Source organism: Crocuta crocuta, unplaced genomic scaffold (assembly GCF_008692635.1).
Source record: "Crocuta crocuta isolate KB4526 unplaced genomic scaffold, BGI_CrCroc_1.0 scaffold37, whole genome shotgun sequence".
Lineage (NCBI taxonomy): Eukaryota > Metazoa > Chordata > Mammalia > Carnivora > Hyaenidae > Crocuta > Crocuta crocuta.
Window position 1 is genome coordinate 1,422,167 of NW_027532040.1, and position 22,828 is coordinate 1,444,994.

The 22,828-nt window shown below is 36.8% G+C and overlaps 1 protein-coding gene across 3 annotated transcripts in view; it reads right to left on the reverse strand.

The window, feature by feature from the left end:
* ANKIB1 (ankyrin repeat and IBR domain containing 1) overlaps window positions 1-22,828 on the reverse strand; it is a 135,233-nt gene that overhangs the window by 91,975 nt on the left and 20,430 nt on the right. For all 3 annotated transcript variants that reach the window (XM_077776248.1, XM_077776249.1, XM_077776247.1), the window contains exon 2: window positions 308-586. In XM_077776248.1, coding sequence (XP_077632374.1) covers window positions 308-495 — 188 coding nt within the window. In that variant the 5' untranslated portion in view covers window positions 496-586. The remainder of the gene's footprint in view (window positions 1-307; window positions 587-22,828) is intronic.

Below are 22,828 nucleotides of genomic sequence, written 5' to 3' on the forward strand. Positions count from 1 at the left end.
GTTTTCTAGAACTGAAATGGTATAAATTAAACACTAAATTATTATCAAGATATCATACCATGAAATATACTGAAGATCAAACTTATTTACAGCCACAAAAATATGTGAACCAGCCTCACTACTAAAACTTCTGGTCTAACTTGGCATAATAAACAAAATCATAATAACTTGGGCTTTATCAGTTTTAGAAAGTTTAATTTACTAGAATACCATAAAACATGCACATATGTACATATATATTTTCAAAGATCAAGCATTTTTTTCCCTTTCACTAATTTACTATTAACTGGTTTACACTATTACTTACCCTAGTATTCTATTCATTCCATGTCTAGCAGCATAGTGTAATGGAGTATTGTGCTGGTAGGGCTCTCCATAAGATGTATTTGGATCAAGGGATTCTTTTAGCTGCGGGTTGTTTTCATATATTTGGCAGGCCAGGTTTTCATCACCATTGATGAGTGCTTTACGAAATTTGGTGGTTGTATTTCCCATGTTTTCTTTTGGTCTTTTTTGACAGGCAGTGGCACTTTTTTCCTTCCCCCTTCAGCTGCTTCTTGAATGTTTCTGCAACATGTTTCACATTCTAATGGAAGAAAAAATTATCCAATTAGATTGTAAAACAACAATTATGAAGCAGTATCCTAAAGAAACAATACCACAATTAGGAACACTAATAAAACCTAGGAAGCGCATGCAAGGGAACAAACTAAATTACATTTTACCAAATTCATCTTCATAGTCAAAAAAATCTCAAATTTTTAACATTGCTCAAATTAACTCCTTGTTAAACTGTAACACTTACTCACAAAAACTTCAAGGTTTCACAGGCTTCAAGGTTTCACAGGTTTCACATTTTGTACTATGGAAGTAATCTACATACATGAGCCTTTCAATTTTCCTCTTTGCATGGGCAGGAAATAACTTGACTGAATTTTATGATTGCATACACTTAAATCTCTGTATAAATTATGTATAAGATGACTCAGACAATTTTTGGGAGAGTAAAAAAGCAGGAAATTTTGCTCATACATGAATTTCAGAATAGGTGTTAAGTTATAATAAAAAAAACTCACAGTCCTTGGCTAGCATGCTCATTAAATGCTAGTTTTTGGCTCAATTCCAACAAATCTTCCTTCCTTCCATCCTTTCTTTCTTTCAGTTATTTATTTTGAGAGAGAGAAAAAGAGAGAGAGAGAATCCCAAGCAGGCTCCATGCGATCAGCACAGAGCCTGATGCCTGATGCAGGGCTTGAACATACAATCTGTGAGATCATGACCTGACCCAAAATCAACAGTTGGACGCCTTTGGACTGAGTCAACCAGGCACCTCTCCAACAAATGTTTCTGAATGTATTCTTGAACTATGATCCAAAAAAAAGTGATAAAGGAAATAGTGTATGTGAAGGCAGGTATGAAATAAAAGGACTATTCAAAGAACAATCAGTAAGGATGGAGTTGATGGTCTCTAGTGTTGAACTAATAGAAGATAAAAATGAAAATAGGTTACAACCAACTAAGAACTTATACTTTAATCTGTAAAGAATGGGTAATTAAAGGCTTTAATGTATGGCAGTGATGTAATTATTTTATACTTTAGAAAATTAACCATTGAGACAGGGTAGAAGTTAGACTAAAGGGAGGAAAAGTTAGAAGGAGAATACAAGAGTTCATCATGTTACCCAATTAACTGAGTAATAGACTAGACATTAAAATATAGCTTTAACTCAACACCTAAAACCCAAGTAATCCAGTGAAGAACTGGGCAAAAGACATGAATAGGCACTTCTCCAAGGAAGACATCCAGATGGCCAACTGACATATAAAAAAATGCTCAGCATCACTCATCATCAGGGAAATACAAATCAAAACCACAAGGAGATACCACCTCACGCCCGTCAGAATGGCTGACAACAGACGCTGGCAAGGATGCAGAGAATTGAGGATCCCTTTTGCACTGCTGGTGGGAATGTAAACTGGTACAGCCACTCTGGAGAACAATATGGAGGTTCCTCATAAAATTAAAATAGAACCACCCTACGACCCAGCAATTGCACTACTAGGTATTTACCCAAGGGATACAGGTGTGCTGTTTCAAAGGGGCACATGCACCCCAATGTTTATAGCAGCACTATCAACAATAGCCAAAGTATGGAAAGAGACCAAATGTCCATCAATGGATGAATGGATAAAGAAGATCTGGTATATATATACAAGGGAGTATTACCTGGCAATCAAAAAGAATGAAATCTTGCCATTTGCAACTACATGGATGGAACTAGAGGGTATTATGCTAAGCGAAAGTGGTCAGTTAGAGAAAGACAATTATCAAATGACTTCACTCACGAAGATTTTAAGATACAAAACAGATGAACATAAGGGAAGAGAAGCAAAAGTAATATAAAAACAGGGAGGGGAACAAAACATATGAGACTTTTAAATATGGAGAACAGGGGCGCCTGGGTGGCTTAGTCGGCTAAGCGTCCGACTTTCGCTTAGGTCATGATCTCGCGGTTCGTGGGTTCGAGCCCCGCGTCGGGCTCTGTGCTGACTGCCAGCTCAGAGCCTGGAGCTTGTTTCAGTCTGTGACTCCCTCTCTCTCTGACCCTCCCCTGCTCACGCTGTCTCTCTCTCTCTCCTAAAAATAAATAAAACATTAAAAAAATATATATATATGGAGAACAAATGGATGGTTACTGGAGGGGGGGGTGGGCTAAATGGGTAAGGGGCATTAAGGAATCTACTCCTGAAATCATTGTTGCACTATATGCTAAGTTGGCATTAAAAACAGACACAGCAATTAGGGTGCCTGGGTGGCTCAGTTGGTTAAGCATCTAACTCTTGATTTAGGCTTAGGTCATGATCTCACTCTTTTAGAGTGAGCCCTGCATCGGGTTCTGTGCTGACAGTGCAGAGCCTGGTTGGGATTCTCTCTCCTCTGCTCTCTCTCAAAATAAATAAATAAACTTAAAAAAAAAAAAATAGACACACGGATCAATGGAACAGAATAGAGAGCCCAGAAATAAACCCATGAAAATATGGTTAATGAATTTATGATACAAGATCCAAGAATAAACCATGGGGAAAATACTGTCTTTTTAATAAATGGTATTGGGAACACTGGACAGCCACATGCAAAGGAATGAAACTGGAACACTATCTTATACTACATATAAAAAATTAACTCAAAATGGTTTGAAGACATGAATGTAAAACTGAAAACCATAAAACTCCTAAAGAAAACAGGTGGTAAGCTCCTTGACATCACTCCCTACGATGATTTTTTGGCACTGATCCTAAAAGCAAAGGCAACAAAAGCAAAAGTAAACAAGTGGGACCATCAAACTAAACAGCTTCTGCACAGCAAATGAAACCAATAAAATGAAAGGTCAAGCTACATAAAGGAAGAAAATATTTGCAAATCATTTATCTGTAAAGAGGCTAATATGAAAATATATAAAGAATTCAGTTAACTTAATAACAAAAAAAATCCAATTAAAAGATGGACAGATGATCTGGATAGACATTTTTCCAAAGAAGACCTACAGATATACAGCCAACAGGCACACAGTAAGATGGTCAACATCATTAATCATCAGGGAAATACAAGTAAAAGGCATAAGGAGACATCAACTCATATCTTCAGAATGGCTATTATCAAAAAGACAGGAAATAACAAGGGTTGGCGAGGATGTGAAGAAAAGAGAGCCCATGTACAATGCTGGTAGGAAAAATAGGATTATCCGTATAGAGTTAAACTATCTCCTCTCAGATATTTAATAATCACAAAGTGAAAAATGACAATTTTACAATGAAGAAATATGGGAAATATAATTTTAACCAAGAGATTAAGATTAACACCACCAGTAACATATTTACACCATGTTCCCTGACTTAACACACTAAGAAAGAGCACATTACTTCTGTAGTATTCTTGTGAAAAAAAAGCATAACATCAATCTAAATATACGAAAGCATCACATAAACTCAAATTGAGTGACATTCTACAAAATAACTGTCCAGTACTCTTCAAAAGTGTCAAGGCCATTAAAGACAAGAAGATACTATACAACTGTTCACAGATTAAAGGAGGCTAAGGCAATTTGAGAACTAAATGTCATGTGGAATCCTAGATCAAATTCTAGAATAGAAAAAAAGTCATTAATAGAAAACTGATGAAATTCAAATAAAGCATATTGTTTAGTTAATATTGTACCAATGTTAATTTCTTAGTTTTGATAACTGTACTATAGTTATACACGATGTTTACATTAGGGCAAGCTGAGTGAAGGGTAGCAGGACTTCTCCGTTCTGTTTTTGCAACTTTCCTGTATGTCTAAAATTACTTCAAAATAAAAGGTGAAAAAAAATTCTCTTAGCTTCTTTGTTGAGAATAAACCACAGGAAGGCACAGACAGAAACAGGGAGGCTATCTGGAGGATATTAGGGTAACCCAGTCAACAGATGATATTTTTATAGACCAGGATGGTACAAATTAAGGTGATGAAAGTATCTGCATTGTAGATATACTTTGAATGGTGTTTTCTGAAAGAAACCTAGAATGTAGAAAAAGAGCAGTCTGCGTTATTATCCGACAGAATAACAAAAGGAATAAAATGGGAACAAGGTCCTAAATTCCCAAATCTTTGGGGAGTAGAATGGATACCCCAAGAAAAATCAATGGTACTTATTACTAATTTTGATACCAAACTTCTAATCCCAATGCAGTCTCTTAACCCAGAGTATTTAGCTATGCCATGTGTAAGTCACAAGGTCCACTGGCCCCTCTTAGTTTAGATTTCCCTGATGGTGAGAATAGACAAAGAAAGAGGGGGGAAAGGTTAAGACTAGCTACCTGAATCCATCTACATTCCTGCTTCTTTGTAACAAAAGGTACAAACCCTAATAGTCAGGCCTGGCAATATCCCTAAAGATTCCATGATGTTAAAACATTTTCTTTAGAGTGGAATAAGGAAAAAGTCATGCCTTGCCCTCTTCTAGAGCCTAAGGTGTAGAGTTAGCTTCAGTGATACAGGGTTTAGGGTTTAGAAGTGTGCAGGTGAGGTGGAAAAGGTAGTCTTTTGGATTTACCTTCTATAAAATCTTCAATGGCTTCAGCAGATGACAGATTGTAGTTAAATTCTTAGGAAGTACATAACTAAGACTATACCATAAAAGTGTTTTTAAATGAGTTGGGGTTTGCATAGAGGAATAAGCAGAGGTAAGGCTGGTTAGGTAGGACTGGACCCTTAGACTCCTGTCCTAAGTTTGGCTTCGGCTTTCAACTTAATTTCAGATCATCACAGTTCTTAATGATATTTCCTTTTTCTGAAATGATAGGAGGATTATTATACTAATATGATAATTATTTTGACTTTAAAATTGGCCAGTATAATTTGGTGCTATGTATATATTCTGTTTGCTCTGACAGATTAATTAATTAATGCAATGGGCTGTAATGAGATGAAAGAGTTAAAAATATTTTTTTAATGTTTTGTTTATTTTTGAGAGAGAGTATGAATGGGGGAGGAACAGAAGATGAAAGCAGGCTTTGCGCTGAGAGCTGTAAGGCTGGTGCGGGGTTCGAACTCACGAGCCATGAGATCATGATCTGAGCCGAACTCAACTAACTGAGCCACCCATGTGCCCCTGAAAGAGCTTTTAAGCTAGACAGACCTAGAATCTTGGCAATCTCTTAATGACAACATCCATTTTTCTCATGAAGAAAGTAATGCTCATTTCTGAGGGTCCTTGTAAATATTAAATGTAATGTTTGTAACATTCCACAGCTCATAATAATTGAGACAACACATCTTCTATTCCACTTAAGTACACCAATACAAGAAATACCTTTTATTTCTCTATATGAAGAAAATTCATAGTATTGAATTTTTACCAATAAAACTCATAAAAACAGACATAGAAACGGCTACATTTAAACACTATCAGCATACATTCCCAAGACTTAACCATAAAAGCTTTAATGGCTTGTAAGTAAATAACTGCCTTCCACATCAGACAACCTAAAAAGCCTATCCTGAAATTGACCATAAGATGATCATTGAAATCTGTATGAAATGTATCTGGTACTCTTTCATACTTCATGTGGATTTTAGAAAATCATGGGCATTTAATGAGACACAAGTTGCCCCAAAAGACAATGCCAAGAAAACATGATTAAAAATTAACATGACTTAAGGTTCACTTTTCCCCACCTTGTATTCTTTTAAGAAGTGGGATCTCAAAGATTAGGGAACTGTTTGTTTTTTTTTAAGTTCCATGCATATTTTAGTAACTAGCAAAAATAACGATAGAAAGTCCTGCAGCAAAATGAAACTGGCATAGTTCCTTAGGAAAATGACTTGAGATAAAAAGGCTGAATCTGACTGACTACATGGCGATAAAGAAGGCCTTCAGCAATATGATGTCAAGCTGGTGAGACTCTACAGAAGAATCTTACATCCTCCTGTAAGGTTACTCACTGTAGCAGCTGGTATCTATGCACCCTTCACTCCCCAACATATATCCCTTGATCATAATTGTATTACTATACAGACTCAAAAACTTTAAGCTATATTATACTTTATTATAAACACAGACTCTATTTGAGTGCAATCATTAATTAACATAATTGATATACAGTTTAAATGTCATAAATATACTACTAACGTTAAACTTCCATTCACTAAAAATAAAACAAAAAATAAGAAAAGCAATTTAGGCTTGCCATCACAAGAAACCTGAAATGTTTTTTAAGTACTGATTTTTAATGAATTAAATGCAGAGAATCATAGGTATCGACAGGACAGCCAACAGTTTATCTATCTTCTTCATTAAATTATGGGAAAACTAGTTTATCATTCTTGTGTAAGTCTAATGTTTCAGTAAGACTGAAATGTCTATTACTGAATGCACACTCAGTTCAAATTCACCTAAGCAATGTATGGGGTGGTGTAGGTGTCAGCAAACATTTTCTTTTCAGTTTTTTAACCTTTTAGTTAGAGATAATTGTAGATTCACATGCAGTAATAAGTACTTTTAAAAAGCACTTATTAGCACAGCGCCTGGCACATAGAAACCCACCCAGGAAGTGTTAGCTATTAGATAATTAGAAAAAAGGATGAGGACATTCAGGATGGGCCTTTGAGGAAGAGCTTCTCTACAGAATACTTGAGGTGTATACATACCAAGCTTAAAAGATCTTTCCAATGACCCTAGCAAGCTGGGAAGAAAAGGGAGGGTGAACCGGGATGGTACCAATCCTAGTCTACCATTAACTTGCTATCTGCCCCTGACTATCAGTCAGCCTCATTTTCTCACTGACCAATGGATCTGAGGGCCCTGTATGTTCTGGCCTCAGTTGTTCCCTCTCTTACCTTATCTCTTGCTTCTCTTCCCCTTAGAGTGTTGCTCTAGTCGCAGCGTATGCCTTCTAGTTTTTCTACAAACATGCTCTTGCCTTGAGGCCTTTCACCTGCTCTTCTCTCAGGTGGGAATGATCTTCCTCAGAGAAGCCTTACCTGGCCACGTTTAACACTTTATCCCTGCTTGTCTTTTCTTCCTAACACACATGAAATCATATAATTAATGATTTAACTTGTTTTCTGTCTTCTCCACTAAAACAAATTCCATGAAGGCAGAGTATATCAGACATTTGTTGAATGGATAACTGAAGTGTATGTATGTATGTACATGTGATGCCTAAGGTCCCTTTCCAATTCTGGTATGCTATGATTAACTAATGGGCTTGTGGAATTAAAGAACATCTCAGAAGTTCAAGCCTGAGCCTTCGATCTAAACTGTCCTTTTGGCTCCAACTTTTAAAAAATAATGTCTATGCCCAACTTGGGGCTCGAACTCATGACTCGGAGATCAAGAGTTGCATGCTCCACCAACTGAGCCAGCCAAGTGTCCCTTTTGGCTCTGATTTTTGATAACTGCTTTGCCTTAGTGGATCTTTAAAATCCATCTCCAAATATAACACACACATCCTAACAGAGCTACACACATGTACAAACAGACAGGTATCACTTAATTTAGAGATCTTTATTGTATGCTATGTGTGAAACACAATACACACAAAATATTTCCTTAGCCTGGTATATAGTCCTTATAAAGTTTAATACCAACTTATTTTAATAACTTCAATTCTAACCAAACTCCTTTCCAGAAATTCTATACCCTGGCTATAGTTTATCCTTCTCTGAGACACACATGTAAGCTTCTGTGCCTTAGTCCTCGCTGGCCTGTTTGCTGGAAGGTACAGATTCCCTTCACAATTGCTAAACACCTCATCTTTTACAACTGTCAATGTCTTATCTTTGAAATCCAACTCAAATATCACCTTTTCCATGGTGCTTCCTTGATCTCTCAGGGAATAAGTGTCTACTCCATATGCTGCCATCATAGTGATCATCATTGTAGTCTACTTACTTGCTTGTCCCCTTTAATCAACTACGGGCTTCAAAGGCCTCAACCATGTGTTTGCCTTCTACTTCCTGCTAAGGACTTATCTGTGTGCCTGGCACAAGTGTTTATCAAATTGGATGTTAACATGGAACCACAACTAAGAACACTTTCTAACCTTTACCAGCACACTTTATTAGGTAGTTCCTCCTTCATTTGTTCAAAAGTTGATTTCCTTAATATTTCTACCCACAGCAAACTTCTTCTATGAAAGGTCAAATAGATATTTTAGACTCTGTGAATCATACTGATCTCTGTCACAACTAGTCAACTCCGCTGCTGTAGCTTGGACGCCATAGGCAATATGTAATAGAATAGGTGTGGTTGTATTCCAATAAAACTTCATTTACAAAAATAGGCAATGAGGTTGAGCCCATGGATTATAGTTTATCAACTCCTGATTTGATGGAAGGAGTATAGCATAGAACAATTTGGTTTGGAATCACATATTTACTATTTCCTAGTTCTAGCACAAATCCCTTAACTTCTCTGTACCTTACTTTTCTCATCTGTAAAATAAGGATAAGGGTACCTATCTTGCAGGATTGTCATGATTATCTAGGTAAAGTATGTAATATGATGTCTGCCACATACTAGGTACTCAATAAAGCTTATCTCCCTTCCTCTATCAGGATCTGCAAAGCAGCTTGTAAAGATTCAGTTGTTGGCTTTAAATAACTCAATACTCATTCTTTTTAAAAGACAGTGAAACCTTAAGAAAAATGTCACCAACTCTATGTTCTATATCAGGAATGATATATAACTGGTAGTCTAGACTTTATCATTTATCAGGTGTCTGGCTGTTGGCAAGTTAAAAATCTATGTTTTGTCAACTGTCTTCTGAACCAAGGTTAACTCCTTTTTCAGTTTATTTCTAGGTCACTGCCAATATTCATAAAGGTCTCTTCTATGTAACTGCACTTAAAATTCTAAGTAAAAGGGATACAGAATTGAGTACAAAACTAGACGGAGACAGAATCTCACAATGGGTATTGTGCAAACATGTATACACACAAAAATACCACTACCTTTGGCAGGAAGCAAGAGGTCTTAGTCTTAAAATGTTGCTCAAAAAGAAGTCTGGCTTAAGAGCTTTGGGTTTAGCTTGCCTAACTGTATATTAAGTTAAAGTCAAATGTGGCTTTACCTTTGTAAATGTGGCTTCCCAGAATTTCATGAATATCTCCAGTTTACAGGAAAACTTAGTAGTATTTGAGAGTAGTTTTATGAAACTGATCTGAGCTCAGAAAAATCTTTTAACAAAGAATGCAACTTCTCAGTAACAGGCATTCCTGATTTAAAAATTACTTTGCTATTATAACAGTATCTTAATATGGTAGTTTTCAAAATATAATGAACAGCTACACAAACACAAAAGTATTATCATGACAGTACTAAAAAACTCTATGTGGCAGTTTGGCTGCCTGAGGTTTCTCGGCAACCAAGGTAAAGGAGATAATCCAACATATTCTGTCTGGCTGTTCTTGGCTATCTTTTATATCTCTAATAGTTTTCAGTGTAGAAAAGGATGCTGCAGTTAGAAAAGGAAGAAATGAAAACAGCTGCAAAGGACAGCAGCTGTCTCTTTTTGCCAAAGTAGCAAATGAACACTGAAAATAGCTAGCATGAGGTCTACAAGTAGAAAACTGTGCAAATTTGGGATACAACTACTGTATAAAACACCACTCTTACTTTTCTACTTCCTATTAAAACATAAATATCTGGATGATCACAGAACTCAGAACTCACCACACAAATAAATTTTTTACTTATCTATTTTTATTTCTTTTCTTTTTTTAAATATAATTTATTGTCAAGTTGGCTAATATACAGTATATACAGTGTGCTCTTGGCTTCAGGAGTAGATTGCCGTGATTCATCGCTTACATACAGCACCCAGTGCTCATCCCAACAAGTGCCCTCCTCAATGCCCATCACCCATTTTCCCCTCTCCCCCACTCCCATCAACTCTTAGTTTGTTCTCTGAATTTTTTAGATAGCTGCAATTTTTCTTATGCAATATTCAATTTCCATATATTTGACTTTCCAACTACTCAAAATGTTAATGTATTATACTCCAATTTACCCTTCACAACTACTTTTCATACTTTGAATTCAGAATTTCATATAGTGATGAAAATTTAACATTTTGGTCTCTAATGCTATAGTGCTGTCAGCAAATAGCTTAATTTTAGCAACTTTGGCATCTCTAACTATTCAGCAGTGGAAAAGATGAAGTTTACCTAAGAAACCTGAAAATGATAGACCCATCCCCATGAAAGCTGGCCTACAGATCCTGCTTCTGGCTATACTGGCTAAAAGGGGTGGGGGTGGAGGGGACATGGGAAGGGAGGAAGAAGAGTATATCCCNATTTGGATGTTTTTAAATAGAAGGAGACAGAGAATCCCAAGCAGGCTGTGTGCTGTCAGTGCAGAGACCAACACAGGGCTCAAACTCACAAACTTTGAGATCATGACATGAGCTGAGATCAAGAATCTTAACTGACTGGCTTAACAGACTGAGCCACCTAGAAACCCTGGAGGTTTGTTTTTTGTTTTATTTATTTATTTATTTATTTATTTTTTTATTTATTTAAGAGAGAGAGAATGCTAGTGGGAGAGAAAGAGAGAGGGAGAGAGAGAATCTTAGAGATTTAGAGAGAGAGAATCAGTGCAGAGCCTGATGCAGGGCTTGATCCCATGACCCTGGGGTCATGAACTAAGCCAAAACCAAGAGTCAGATGCTCAACTGACTGAATCACCCAGTCACCTTCATTTCTGGAGTTTTTACTTGCTAATGAGCTCATATACTCTGGTTTCTCTTCAGATTGAATAAATCTTTCGCCTTTTACTTGCTAATGAGCTCCTATGAAATGAAATTTCTGATCCTTACAGGCTGTTTTTCAGCCTGATGTACGTATTTTTCAGTGGGTCAATTTGGACTCTATGATTGATAAGATAAAAAGGCTAATAAGAAAGCCTTGCTTGTTACTTGGATTTGGAACATAGTTGCTGGGCCTTGTAGAGTCTCAGCTTTGCAAAAGACTACCTTTTTTGGAATTCTGAATTCACAGAGCCTAGTTGCCTGAGCGTGCCTCTAAGCTAAAACCTGGAGTTGCCTGATATTGGCTGTCTTAGCCTCAGCATAAGCTCCACTCAACTGAAAGTACACAGAAGCTCAATGAACAGAATTCAGACTCTGTGAGTGTTGCAAATTTAGGACACCCCCTGTGGGGACCTAAACTATGAAAACATCAATGGATTCCAGCTGGATTGTCTGGGTCACATCCACATGCCCACAATAAACGTCTTATTCTCTGATGGGACCGTCTAAAATTAGGCTACTAATCGGCTCTATATTTCTGATGCAGAGGCTAACTGCACTTCTAACTTGTGATTCTTACCAAAAGGTTCAAGTTGGAGGAGCGCACATCATAAGGAGTGTGACCCCTCCACTCACTACTGGCAGAATGGATTCTGGACTTCCTCCAGGAGACAGCCCACTGCTGTTGACTCGTGTTCAGGTTTCCAGGTTACAGTTTACAACAATGGTTTAATAGCCTTACTCTAATTCCATTACCTTTCTCCTGGTAGACATGCCTCAGTGAGGCTCTCTGTTTATTAAGTACAGCTGTCCAGAAAAAGGAATTAATCTTTTCTAGGCTGCTCACTAGATAATTAGCCAGGACAAAGAGAGAGGAAGTTATGTTAACCAATTTTGAAAAATTCTGAAAAATTTTGAAAAATTCTGTCAGGATTAAATCCTGACAAATCCTTTAATATAATATGTCTTTCTAGTCAAATTATATAAAAATGCTTTTCTATGAAAATGTTTTTGTCCTTCTTGTAGCCAATCCTTGTGGATAAAAGGTCAGAGTGAGAACAGGGAATGACTGAAAAATGTAAAGTTAAGATTGTTAAATGAGACACAATGATTCTGTAACAAAAGAGACCAGATAAAAAATCTGGCACTTGGGGAGGCATGTGAAAGAGTATTAATGATCTTTGTTTCTCAGAACTGTTCTTGGAGGTGTTCTTTTCTTCCTGAAGGAGGCTGCCTTTCCAAGAGGCTATGAGCATTCCGAGTTCAAACTGACTGCTGAGCTATGATCATACCAGACAGTCCTGACTACCAGACAGCAAAGTGTGTCCTAATACCTGTATTTTCCATGCAGAACATCTCTAGATGTGGTCCATACTTATCAAGCAAATAAACTGATGTCATGGTCAAGCAAATCTGTTTTGAACTGTCTTGCTTCAAGCAGTCCTGAGACCAAATAATGCGCTGAATTATTTGGGACTGGATGGGGAACCTTAGGGTGGAACACTACACAGCAGAAGGTCACATTAGGGGACCTGTTACCTGTACTGCCTCATATATATCCTGCTGGGGGGTTCCTAACAATTGTGAATTCTATGTTTCCAGGGGTATTACATACGGTCTCTAGAACTGTACTTCTTTGTGTGTATGCTGACTATTGAGGACACTGCTTCAGCCCTAAAAGGCATTTAGGTCACTTTCAACTTATCAGTCATATTTGTGCTCTGTCTTAATTGATGCTTTTGGTGAGATAAAAAAAGAAACTTAAATACAAAAACTTAAGGAGAAACCACCTGGCTTTCTAAGACAGATTTTTATGATTAATTAAATTTAACCATTTAGAGGTTCAGCCTAAATTCTGAACATCTTTTTTTTTTTTTAAGGTTATTTATTTATTTTGAGAGAGACAGAGACAGCATGAGCAGAAGAGGGACAGAGAGGGAGAGAGAGAATCCCAAGCAGGCTATATGCTGCCAGCTGCAGAGCCCGACGCGGGGCTCAAACTCATGAACCATGAGATCATGACCTGAGCTGAAACCAAGAATCAGTGGCTTAAATGACCAAGCCACCGAGGCTCCCCCTAAACTCTGAACATCTTAACAGCACAGGTATCAAGGACTTTCAGATTTCAAACTATACTCCAAAGCCACAGTAATAAATACAGTATGGTACTGGCACAAAAATAGACACACTGACCAAAATAACAAAATAGAGACCCCAGAATTAAACCCTGATGTATATGGTTAATTAATATTTAACAAGGAAACAAGGAATACTCAATGGGAATGGGGAAAGGACAGTCTCTTCAACAAACAGTGCCGAGAAAACTGGAGAAACATGCAAAACCTATCAACCCCTATCTCATACCATTCAGAAAAATTAATTTGAAATGGATCATTAACTTAAAACATAAGACCTGATACCATAAAACTCCTAGAAAAAATGTAGGAAAGTAGAGCACTGATACTGGTCTTGGCAACAATTTTTTGGTTATGATGCTGAAGGCAGAAACAACCAAAGGAGAAATTAGCCAATAGAACCATGTCAAACTGAAAAGTTTCTGCACAAACACAGAGGCAATTACCAAAATGAAAAGACAACCAACAGAATGGAAGAACATTTTTGCAAACTATATATTGGATAAGCAGTTAATATCCAGAATATATAAAGAAGTCAGTCAACTCAATAACAAAAGGCTAAGCAATCCAATTAAAACTAGGGAAAGAACTAAACAGATACTTCTCCAAAGAGGACATCAAAATGGCCAACAGACATATGAAAAGATTCTCAAATATCACTAATCATCAGGGAGATACAAATCAAAACCACAATGAGATATTATCTCACACCTGTTAAGAATGGCTACCGTCAAGAAGACAAAAGACAGTGGGTGCTGGCACGGATGTGGTAAAAAGGAACTCTTATACAGAGCTAGTGGGAATGTAAATTAGTCCAACCATTGTGGAAAACAATACGGAGGTTCCTCATAAAATTAAAAACAGATCCATGGAACTATATAATCCAGCAATTCTACTTGTGGGTATATATTCAAAGGAAATGAAAACACAATTTTATTAGGTATATGTACTTCCATTTTTACCGCATCATTATTCACCATAGCCAAGATATGGAAATGACTCAAATGCCCATCAATGGATGAATGGATTTAAAAAGATGTTATATATAAAAAATTGGAACATTACTGAGCCGTGAGAAAAGATCTATCCCATTTGCAACAATATGGATAGATCTTGAGGACATCTTGCTAAGGGAGATAAGTCAGAAAAAAAAAAAAAAGTACTGTACGATATCACTTACATGTGGAAACCAAAGGAAAAAACCTCTAAAAGAATAAATAAAGGGTGCCTGGGTAGCTTAGTCAGTTGAGCATTCAAGTCTTTATTCTGGCTCAGGTCATGATTCCAGGGTTGTGGGATAGAGCCCCAAGTCAGGCTCCATGGGGCCTGCTTAAGATTTTCTCTCTTCCTCTGCCCTTCTTCCCTACTTGCATGCTGTGTCTTAATAAAGAAAAAAAAAAAAAAGAAAAAAAAAACAGAGCGTAAAATAGTGGATACAGGGATGGGAGATAAGAGTTATGGTGTTTAAGGGTACAAACCTGTAATGAGGAAAAAATAAGACACAGAGATCTAAGGCACAGTATAATGAATATAGACAATAATGATTATAATTATGTAATGTGATAAGTACCGCTTTACTGGCAATCACATTACAGCATATAAATGTATCAAAATAACAGGCTATATACATTAAACATATACAATGTTAACATGTCAAATGTGTTCAAAAGTAAGTAAATAAATAAATGCCATGGGTAGAGAGGGAGGAAAAGAAGAAAAATGTACCATATTAAGGTGGTGATTTGGTAAATAAGATAGTCACATTTTTCCCTTGATACAATCTTACAAATTTACTTGACATAATAAAAATCACCAATATTAAATTTGAAAAAATAAACAAAACCAAATTGCAGCTGCATGCAATTGGAAAATAAGAATTTTATTTTTAAAAATTTTTATAGTTTGTATTTATTTTTGAGACAGAGAGAGACAGAGCATGAGCGGGGGAGGTGCAGAGAGGGAGGGAGACACAGGCTCCAGGCTCTGAGCTGTCAGCACAGATCCCGACCCGGGGCCTGAACCCACGAACTGTGAGATCATGACCTGGGCTGAAGTCGGACACTTAACAAACTGAGCTACCCAGGCACCCCAGAAAATAAGAATTTTAAATTCAATTTATATTTATATTGAGTATCAAAAATATATTTAAAAATAAATTTAGTACAAGATGTGGAAGACTTCTGTGATTAAGCAAGTATTATTGGGATTAAAGACCTAAAAATATGGAGAAATAAACCATGTTCATAGATTGGAAGACTGAATATAGAATTGCAAAATCCCAGAATATCCTAAGCGATCTTGAAAAGGGAACAGATCAAAAAAAAATGTATCACCTGATTTCAATATTAAGATGGCATGGTACTGGCATAAGGCTCAACAAATAGATTAAGGTCAAAAAATAAAGTGCTCAGAAATAGACTTATACTTAAACAGCACTATGACTTTCAACAAAGGTGCCAAGACAATCCAATGGGAGAAAATGAAGTCCTTTCATCAAATGATGCTGGAATAAATGGTTGGCCATATGAAAAAACTGGACCTTGACCTTTACCTCAGAACACAGGAAAAACTTAGATGCCAGGGGCGCCTGGGTAGCTTAGTCGGTTAAGCGTCCCACTGAAGTGGGACTCATGATCTCGCGTTTTGTGAGTTCAAGCCCCACATCAGGCTGTCTGCTGTCAGCACAGAGCCCACTTCAGATCCTTTCTCTGACCCCCCCACTCTCTCAAAAATAAACAAACAAACAAAAAGACTGGATCCTAGACCTAAGTATAAAAGTGAAACTCACAACTTTAGTATGCGGAATGTATAAAGAGCTTTTATAAACTAGTAAGAACAAAAATACAAAAGGATACAGTGACAGTATTACTGTCTCCAATTATTCACTGTCCTCCCTTATAGAAAGATTATACTTCCAGGACACCAGGGTGGCTCAGTTTGTTAAGCACCCGACTTCAGCTCAGGTCATGATCTCACAGTTTTTGAGTTCAAGCCCCATGGTGGGCTCTGTGCTGACAGCTTAGAGCTTGGAGCCTGCTTCATAGTTTGTCTCCCTCTCTTCTCTACCCCTCCCCCACTCATGTTCCATCTCTCTCTCTCTCTCTCTCTCAAAAATAAATAAACATTTTAAAAAGTTTTAAAAATATGTCTTTTTAAAAAAAGATTATACTTCCCTGCCCATTTATGCTACTTTTGGCTATTTGTCTTGCTTTAGCCAATGAAATGAATGTAGAAATGAAAAATGACATTTCTGAACCAAAGTTTTAAGAGCCCCCATGTGGTTCTACCATTACTCTTTTTCTCATTGTCTCAAGACTCTGGCAGCAATTTCTCCTTCAGCTTGGGTCCCAGAATGAAGACATAGGAGCATACCTCAAGCAGATCTGCAGCTGACATGTTTAAGTGAATGAAAAAAGAAAAGCTTCTTACTATGAGCCACTTAAATTTTGTGGTCATTTGTTTCCATTGCATAATTTATTCTAAGCTAACTATTATAGGAACTAACAAGCAACTGGCATTACAGTGAATACCCAAAATTCTAGACTTAAACAGATAAGGGTTTATTCTTTTCATGTAACTATAAATCCGGAAGTAAATAACCCAGAATTCTTATATAAACTACACAATGTCATCAATGTCCTGAGTGCCCTCCTGTTGTTATACTCTGTCATTCTTAGCATGCTGTTTTTACCCATATAGTCATAAAATGGCTGCTACAGCTTCTGACTGCAAGCTTGGTGTGTTGCACTAGTCAGAACTGGAGCATATAGCTCTTATAACTGCAAGGAGAGCTAGGGAATAGAGCTTTAGCCTTTTAAGGTCTCCATAGCTGACAGAGGAAGAATGAATAGATTTAAAAATAAAGATTGGTCAGCATACATACAGTGTCTGTCACACTGAGAATGTGGGGTTAGTAGAAGAGTCTGGAAACACTAGTTAAAATGCTTAAACATTGCTGGTGAAGTATAATTTGGAGCAATGATTTTATAATTTTATAATATGGGTTCATGTTGAAGATGAATATATCTACCTATATATACAAATTTGCTTATATATTTAAATGAGCTACAACAGGGCCAAATTATGTTTTTTAATAAGCTAAAAATATCAGAGCATATTTATATAGTAAGGGTAGTTCTGTGAACCTTTTCTTTCAAATAAATACATACATACATACATACACACACAGATATGTAGAGCATGTATGTATATGTGTATACCAGGGTAAAATATATAAAATTACTTCTTACTGTGGGTTATGGTTACAAAAAATTAGCAGATATGTCCTAGGATAACCCCTGACAGGTACACAAACAGACTTGCACACTAATGCCTATTTTGGCATTATTTATAATAACAAAGCTTGGCAAAAAGGTTGCACTCTAGCATGAAAATGGCTGGGCAGACTGCAGAATGTTTACATCTATTCTTTCAGGCTAAGTGGAGGAAAAAAGCAGCTGGATAGGTCTCACCACTTAGTATGTACATTTCCACGTAAAGCCATTTCCAGAACGGCGCATCATTCTCTGCTGTCTGTCCTTGTGCTTCCGGCAAACTTTGTGCAGATGATATATCTCCTGTCTTCTTCCCGCACAGAAATGGAGCAATAGCTCAGCTCCACAGAGTGAACAGGGGATCTGGCTGATCTTTTACTCCTCATAAGATTTTTAAATCTCTGCTGTTTTTAGCCACGTCCCTTCTTCATTTAGAGCTATCTGTGACTCCAATTCCTGCCTTTTTTTTTCTTTCACAATTGTTGAATTAGATTTGACCTCTAATTCACCAGTTTAGTTTTGCTAAATAAATCAGATGCCTTTTGTGTAATTGCTGTCAGGCTTTCAAAACTTTTTTGAAGTCTTTCTTCAACTATTGTCTCCTCTTGTTCTTTTTGACCTTAACATAAAATTTACCATTTTAACTATTTGCAGGTGTACTGTTCAGTGGCATTAAGTACATTCGCATTGCTGTGTAACCATCACCAATATCCATCTCCAGACCTTTTCATTTCAAGCTGAAAGTGTGTTCCCATTAAACGATAACACCAAGTTTCCACCATTCTATTTTCTGTTTCTATAAAGTAGTGTAGTTCTTTTTTAAGCTCCCTTTTCCAAAATGGGAGCTCTTTCTCTTTAATTCCGTTCTAGGACAAATTCTTTGATCGTCTTTGTCTCCCCGTTTCTATTCTCCCTTTCTGGAAAAACTATTATTTGGATAATGGATTTCTTAGCTATATTCTCTAATTTTTTAATCTTCCTCTGCTTCTTTACCTCTTTTTTTCTTTCAGGGAGATTTCCTTAACTTTATCTTCCAGCTATCCTTTGGAATTAAATTCCAGCTATATCATGTTTTAAATTCCATAGTTCTTTCTTGTCATTTGGTTGTTCCTTTTCCTATAGTATTCTATTTTTGGATCATGGATGTAATAATATCTCATCTCTACGAAGATACTAACCTTTTTAAAAGCTTTTGTAGACTTGACAGAGATGTCAATTCTCTATAAACTGACCTACAGAGTTAATGAAATTACAATCGAAATCCTAGCAGGACTTTTTATAAACAAGCTAATCCTAAAATTTATATGGAAAGGCAAAAGAACTAGAATAATTAAAAATGCTTCTCAAAAGAAGAATAATGCTGTAGGAAAAAAATACCAATTTACGATTTACTCTAATGCTAAAATAATTAAGACAGTGTGCTACTTACTGGCAGAGGGATATATGTGAAGATTCATGGAACAGAGGCACCTAGATGGGTAAATAGGTTAAGCATCCGATTCTCGATTCTGGCTCAGGTCATGATCTCACAAACCATGAGACTTAGTCCCATATCAGGCTCTGTGCTGGCAGGGTGGAGCCTGCTTCAGATTGTCTCTCTTTCCCCACTCTCTCTTTGCCCCTCCCCGACATACGTATGTGCACTCACTCACTCAAAATAAACAAAAATTTAAAAAACAAAACAAAACAAAACAAAAACCTCAAGGGATGCCTGGGTGGCTCAGTGAATTGAGTGTCCAATTTGGCTCAGCTCATAATCTCACAGTTCGTGGATTCGAGCCCCACATCAGGCTCTGTGCTAACAGCTTACAGCCTGGAACCTGCTTCAGATTCCGTGTATCTCTCTCTGTCTGCCCCTTTTCCTCTCATGCTCTCTTAAAAATGAATAAATGTTAAAAAAATAAAAAAACAAAAAACTCCAAAAGTGTACCTACATCTAGGGATTGCTTCTCTTTCTATGTTGTGCTCTGTGTTGACACAGCAAAACCTGCCTGGGATTCTCTCTGTCCTCTCTGCCCCTCCCTCTGCTCATGTGCACACACTCTCTCTATCAAAATAAACAAACATTAAAAAAAAACAAAAACAAAAAAAAAACAGGGCTCCTGGGTGGCTCAGTTGGTTGAGTGTCTGACTTTGGCTCGGCTCACCTGATCCTGAGTTCAAGCCTCTCATCATTCCTGAGTTTGAGCTTAGCATGGGGCTCTGCTGACAGCTCAGCTCCCGGATTCTGCTTCAGATTCTGTCTCCCTCTCTCTGCACCTTCCCCACTTGTGCTTGCTCGCTCTCTCTCTCGCGCTCTCTCTCTCTCAAAGATAAATAAACATTAAAAAAAAAATAAAGATTAATGGAACAGAAAACAAGAGTCCAGAGATACATCTACACAAATATGGTCAATTCATTTTTAACAAGGGTACAAAAGCAATTTGATAGAGAAAAGAGGTTTTTATTTAAATAATGGTGTTCAAACAACTAGACATCCACATGCAAAAAAAAAAAAAAAAAAAAAAAAAAAAAAACCAANAAAAAGAAACAGAACCATAACCTAAGGTGTAAGGACAGCTTACACAAAATTATCTAAACACAGTTCGTAGACCTAAAAGGTAAAACTATAAAACTTTAAAAAGGAAACACAGGAGAAAATCTTCATGACCTGAGATTAAGTACAGTTATTTTTTTAAATTTTTAAATGTTTATTCATTTCTGAGAGAGAGAGAGAGAGCACACATATGTATTAGAGTAGGGTAGAAAGAGAGGGAGACAGAGAATCTGAAGCAGACTCCATGCTGTCAGCACAAAGTCTGATGTGGGGCTCAAACTGTGAGATCATGATCTGAGCTGAAGTTGGATATTCAACCAACTGAGCCACCCAGGTACCCTAGATTAAGTAGAGTTCTTAACATGATATGAAAAGCTTAATCTATAAAGAAAATTAAAAAATTAAGACTTTATTAAAATTAAAAACCCTTGGTATGCAAAGACAGCTGCTAAGAGACTGAAAAGACAAACTGCAGAGAGGGGAAAAAGTATTAACAAATCACCAACAAACAAAATGCCAAAATGTATGACTCTCAAAAACATTCTGCTGAGTTTAAGAAGCCAGACTCAAAGGATTGCATACAATGTGATTCCATTTATACAACATTCTTCAAAAAACCAAAACTATAGTGATGGACAACAGATCAGTAACTGCAGGGGCTATGGGTGAAAGAGGGTAAGACTATAAAGGGACAGGACAAAGGAGATTTTTAGGGGTGACAGAACTGTTCCGCATCCTGATTATGATGGTGGTCACACCAATCTAAAGAGCATGTTAGAACTGTTTACCCAAAAAAGTCAATATTACTATATAATTAAAAATTTTTTTAATGTTTGTTTATTTTGAGAGAGTGAGAGAACGAGAGAGAGAGAAACAGAACATGAATAGGGGAGGAAGAGAGAAAGGGAGACAAAGAATCCCAAGCAGGCCCCAGGTTCTGAGCTGTCAGCACAGAGCCCGATGCGGGGCTCAAACTCACAAATAGATCATGACCTGAGCCGAAGTCAGACGCTAAACCAACTGAGCCACCAGGGTACCCCTATATAATTTAAATTTAAATTTAAAAGATTTCTTCTGTTCTCCAAATTATGGAGGAGTCACATGGACTCCTCTACCCTTTTTGTTTGTTTCAGCCTCTATCATGGTACACATGTTCTTTAAATGTCTTTTTAGCTCACTATTCATAGTTAAGAGTGGAAATTGTAGTTAGGCAAGAAAGATAGTGTAATGCTTTCAGTTGTGGGAAAGGAAGATGATATGATGCTGATGTAACCAATATACTTTGGGTGATACTGACTAACTCCTTGGTATCAAGGAATCTAGTTGCTTTAGGTTTATGCCGAATAAAGTTAGAAAAACTCTTGTCCATACTAGGGCTACAGGATCCCACCAAGTAACATATTGACAGGAAAATAGTTTTTAAAAATATCACATATTCAGCCATTCTTCACAAAGTCAAATGCTGTTACTGAGCAATCACTATGTGTCAAGCAAAGCACAAGATAAGAAAAGACACTTTTCTATGTGGTTAGCTCTACTTCCTTTCTCTCACTTAAGGAGTAAATCACAATACAAAACATATGTTTTTCTATCTGGTTCTACTTCCTTTTTCTATATGAAAAATCATTCCAGAATCACAGACCTACCTGATGAAAGCCAAACTCTTCCATTGCTAAACAACTATAGCTCTTAACCTAAGCAAACGAGTTTAGAATCTGGGGACATTTTATTATTTTCCTCTCTTTAAATGCTATCCTACTGATTCAATCTGAAAAATATGCAATTATGAAAGAGATTTCAGAGGTGAAGCTATCTTACAGGCAATGGTACTGTATTTTAATTGTAAGATGAAAGATTACCATTTCCAACATTGTGTTTATGGTCAAACATTTTAAGAAAAGTCTGGCAAACACTGTGTGGTCCATTGCTACGTCTACAAAAGTATCTTCTTGTGATGAATAATTTATGCTTTAGAGTAATACCCTCCCCCAAATACCTTACTGCAAACTGGTCTAATAATGAAGGGTATTTATTCCTTAAATTCTTTGAACAAAACATACTAAACAAAAACTTAATGTAAGGTAAAGAAGGAAGAAATGTAAGCTAAAAGGAAATACCTATAGTCCATTGTTTTTTGGTTTTGTTATTAAATCAAAAGACACTGACTAGCAATAAAGACAAATTCTAAAATAATTATTAAAACCTTTTAAAATATAATTGCTTCAGTTTTTAATTCATTGATTTTATAAAAAAGACTATCATACTCCTTTGAAGATGAAGGGTCAATGAATGTTTTTCTCCATTATATTCCAATATATTTTTATCTCCCTAACAGCTGCTCCTTCCTTCTCTGGTAAGAGCAATCCAATTTTTCTGGAGAAACCCCCTTCCATCACAGTCAAGACATGGTTTAGGTGGGGATGGCTCCACCAGCAGGCAGGAGTTAAGGCACAAATTTGGCTAATCAGTTTTCCATTCACTTAACCACAGCAATTGATTCATGTCATCCACACTCAACCACTGACTTAATTCTAGGACTTTTGTCGGAGGGACCAAGAAAGAAGTGCTTCCTTCTGAACAAAAGACAGACATG